We start from the raw sequence: 3,820 nt of genomic DNA on the forward strand, positions 1-3,820 counted from the left end.
ATTCTGTCCTCCGTTTTTCAGGCAGTAGAACAGAATAGTCCAGCGTACGAGAGTGGATTACGCCCGGGCATGTTGATCACCCATATCAATGACGAGCCAGTGCAGAGTCTGCTATACACCAGAGTCATACAGAACATACTGAAAGGAGGAGATGTTGTGAGCATACGTTGTGTGCCAATGGAAAGTACCACCATCAAAAGAGGTGGAAAGCGTAGAGCACATCCAGGAAAAATGGTCCGAAAAACCAACAAGAAGAAGGGGGATGAAAAAATAAGGGAAAAAACTAAAGGGAGATCCATTCTCCGAAGGTTGAGTTCTAAATCTAAGAAAACAGATTGGTCCACTTCTCCCTTGATGGTGACAGGCCGATCTCTTGGCAGTGGAGCATTCAGCAAGTCCTGGACTTGTGGAGACAGTAGCAGTGGGCAGCTAAAGGCAACAAAGTCTTTCCCTGGTGCAATTCCTTGGTCTCCAGATTCCTCACTCGGCAATTCCTCAAATAGTTCTGCCAATTCCAGCTCCCCCAACTCCCCTGCGAGTAATTCCACATTCGGCAGGCCAAGTTCGTTACACGGGTTACACCATAATAAGCGCACTCACAGCATAAAGTCACCACATCGTCGGAGGTCTGTTCACAATATTCCATTGTCTCCCTTGGCTCGAACCCCCTCCCCCTCACCCATGCCAACTTCTCCAAATCGCAGTCCCAGTCCTCTCGCATTTACGCAAGGTCAAACTTCTTCTGGTCATCAAATTGGAAGCTCCAACATGCCTCAGCAAACTTATCCAGCACAAATGAACTCTTCGCAATCCCCTAACACAAGCATTACAAGAAAGACTTCCTTTTCTCGACCCAAAAGTTGTGAGCCGGGGTCACCCCTTCTGAGAAGAGCCCTCTCTCCTGACCGTCTTCACCCTCACTCGGCCGAGAAAGCCGTCGTTCAGAGGAAGGGGTCTCTACAGGAGAAGAAGAGTCATTTATACGAGTCAGTGTGATGGATAGAGCTCCTCCAGTGGGACATTGTAAATCATTCAATGGCAACTGCTATTTAAACTTGCAGAACATAGTGAAGCAAAAACTACAAATCTGCTCCCCCAACCCTTTAATGTGATATAAAATACCTATATACATGTATATTGTTTTTTGTGTGAGTGCTTGTTAATTACTAGATCTTCCCCCCATTTATTGTTTTTTCATGCGTGACTAGCTTTTTTCTGTGATGATCATTGTAACAAACCTTCCCATGCTCAAAGCTTGTGCTAAACTAGAAAATTTATGTGATATGATAATACTGAAACCATTTGTTGATGTTTGTTTACATATTCATGTGCATGTACATTGAAAAACTTTACGTTGTTTATATGGATAGCATTTTGAGTAGTGCTAAGGCTGGAAGACTCAATCCAGTTGAAGAATTTACTCAAATTACAAGATTATAAATGCTAGATAGGGGAAGAAAATCCTGTTCATTTTGAGTCAAATTCTGAACTGTGATGTTTTGTTGATTACTAGGTGCTTTCAGAAACCATTCACACATAATTTGTTGACTTGTTAATCTTCAGAGGTAATAGAAAATGTCTTTTTCATTTAGGTCTCTCAAGTTTCCAAGATTAAACACTTTTTACTATAAAAAGATATATAAAATTGAATGAAATAATAAGCCTTGGATTAATCTTATCTTCAATTGGTAATAAAAGTTAAGCATATTCAATTTAAGAATTTATATTTCATCTCTTCTACACTTTTTATTACACTGAAGATTAACAATACTTTGTTTCATAAATGTTGACGTAAATGGCAAAACAACCAATGACATTCACCCCATCATCATGTTTATGTCTCATTTTCATTGTATGGATTTCTATGTAATAGAATATTTCACTTGTACTCTGTAAATAAATGGACATCGCACAAATAGTAACACCAGTGGGAAAAAATTATTCTAACAGACTCGCCTCAAAATTTGACATTATGATGCTTTATGCTGGAGATTGCTTAAATTCCTTCTTTTCTTTTTTTATAAATTAAAATGTCTAAATGTTTGATTCTAACTCTGTGTGAATTTTTTTAAATGTATTTTTAACATCTTGACTGTACAGTAAATCTGAACGTGCTCATTTTTTTCTTGGAATTACTTAATCTTGTCTGTTTGGCTGGAGAAGGTTGTCAAAATTAGGTATGATATATCTACCGAGTCCATAGACACTGTGTGTAGTAGTCGTGCTTCTTCAATGTTTTAAAGTACTTAGTGTGTCGTCCACATTGATCTCATATAAGTGTAAACCCACTGCCTGTACAGATGTACCTTACTGACGTTTGATTGAGAATATATATATATTGTCATGTTTGAATAAATGCTATAGTTATATTGTATTGTAATTATTTTGTTATATATTTCATTTTTTGCTGCAATTTTTAAACATGTAGTATGTGTTATATATTTATCATTAAAAGTTGGAATTTTTCAAAATTTACAATTTCATAAATATAATGTTCTGTTGTCCCATTTTCGATATGTTGTTAAAAACATATTTTGAAATAGAGAAAAAAAAAACATTTTTCACTTCTCTTTAGGTTTTATGGGAAACCTTTAGGTATTTTTGAACGTGTTATCAAAATATTTTAAAATTTCTTAATTGACCACAAGATAAATTCTTAGGCGTTTTACAATTTTTTACTTTCCTATCTTATTAAAATACAAAAAAAAATACAGCAAACAATGAACTGTACTTCTATCGAGAGGAGGCATTAACATTTTGCTTTTCTAAACTTCTAGAACTAAACCGTGGTATCATATCAAAAATACGGATTGTTTTAACAAGAGGCCCACACGCGTTGACCAACATAGACCACAGACCAGCAGCAACCGATTACCCGCGTGAATCAAGTGGTTTTTAAAATATACATGTTTATGTTTACTTTATGGCAGTATTTATCACCCCCCCCCCCAAAAAAAATAAAAAATAAATAAATAAATAAAAAGGCAGAGCCCCTGCCCCATGGGCAGTGAATTTCGCAATTCAAGAAGAGGACATTATGGACATGCATACATGTATTAACAATACATTTAGTTTACCTCCCAGGACTGAATGTACAGAATAAAATATTATAAAATTTTATTCATTTTTACTATGTAGCCATTTTGCCTCCGCCCAAGTGTTTTAACCCTTGACACAGGAGCAACGAATTTCACAATTTAGGTATAGGGTTTTATGAATATGATATTATTTATTTAGTTTTTCTTACATTTATAAGAGAGGTAGAGAAGAATGTTTTAGGTTCAATAGATGTTAACTACTGGCTCCCCTCTACGCTCTGAAATTGAATTTTTTCCCATATGTGCAAGTGTAAACAACAAGATTTTTTTTGAAATTTTTGAAAATGGGGTTTTTTTTTTGTTTGCATATTTGACCCTATCCATCAGGATTTGGAGATGGTTAGCTGCAGGTCTGTATAGCTCCCTGTCTGAAAAAATTCGGATGGACGACCTGGGAGCTACAGTGCCTCCCATTGTAACAATCTGCTATTTACGGCGCACTAAAAAATATATACTGACCTGCAGCTAGGAGATGGTTAGGTAATAAATTACATTTTAGATTCCTCTTATACTAAATATGCTTTTAAAATGTTAACAATTGACCTTTTAGTTTTCAAAAAGAATTTTAAAATGTAAAATTGGTAACTGACGACGGACGAACACTAATAGCAATTGATCACCAGAGTGACTCAGACCTAAAATGTTATTACACAAGTAATATATAAAGCTTTATACATTTAACCATTTACATTAGACAGCAAATCCCACCAATTAATAATACT

The 3,820-nt window shown here is 35.7% G+C and overlaps 1 protein-coding gene across 6 annotated transcripts in view; it reads left to right on the forward strand.

The window, feature by feature from the left end:
- Window positions 1–2,372, forward strand: part of LOC128164461 (microtubule-associated serine/threonine-protein kinase 4-like) — a 41,179-nt gene extending 38,807 nt beyond the window's left edge. For all 6 annotated transcript variants that reach the window (XM_052828283.1, XM_052828285.1, XM_052828284.1 and 3 more), the window contains one exon: window positions 22–2,372. In XM_052828283.1, coding sequence (XP_052684243.1) covers window positions 22–996 — 975 coding nt within the window. In that variant the 3' untranslated portion in view covers window positions 997–2,372. The remainder of the gene's footprint in view (window positions 1–21) is intronic.
- The last annotated feature ends 1,448 nt before the right edge of the window (window positions 2,373–3,820 follow it).

The sequence above is a fragment of the Crassostrea angulata genome, chromosome 10 (assembly GCF_025612915.1).
Source record: "Crassostrea angulata isolate pt1a10 chromosome 10, ASM2561291v2, whole genome shotgun sequence".
Lineage (NCBI taxonomy): Eukaryota > Metazoa > Mollusca > Bivalvia > Ostreida > Ostreidae > Magallana > Magallana angulata.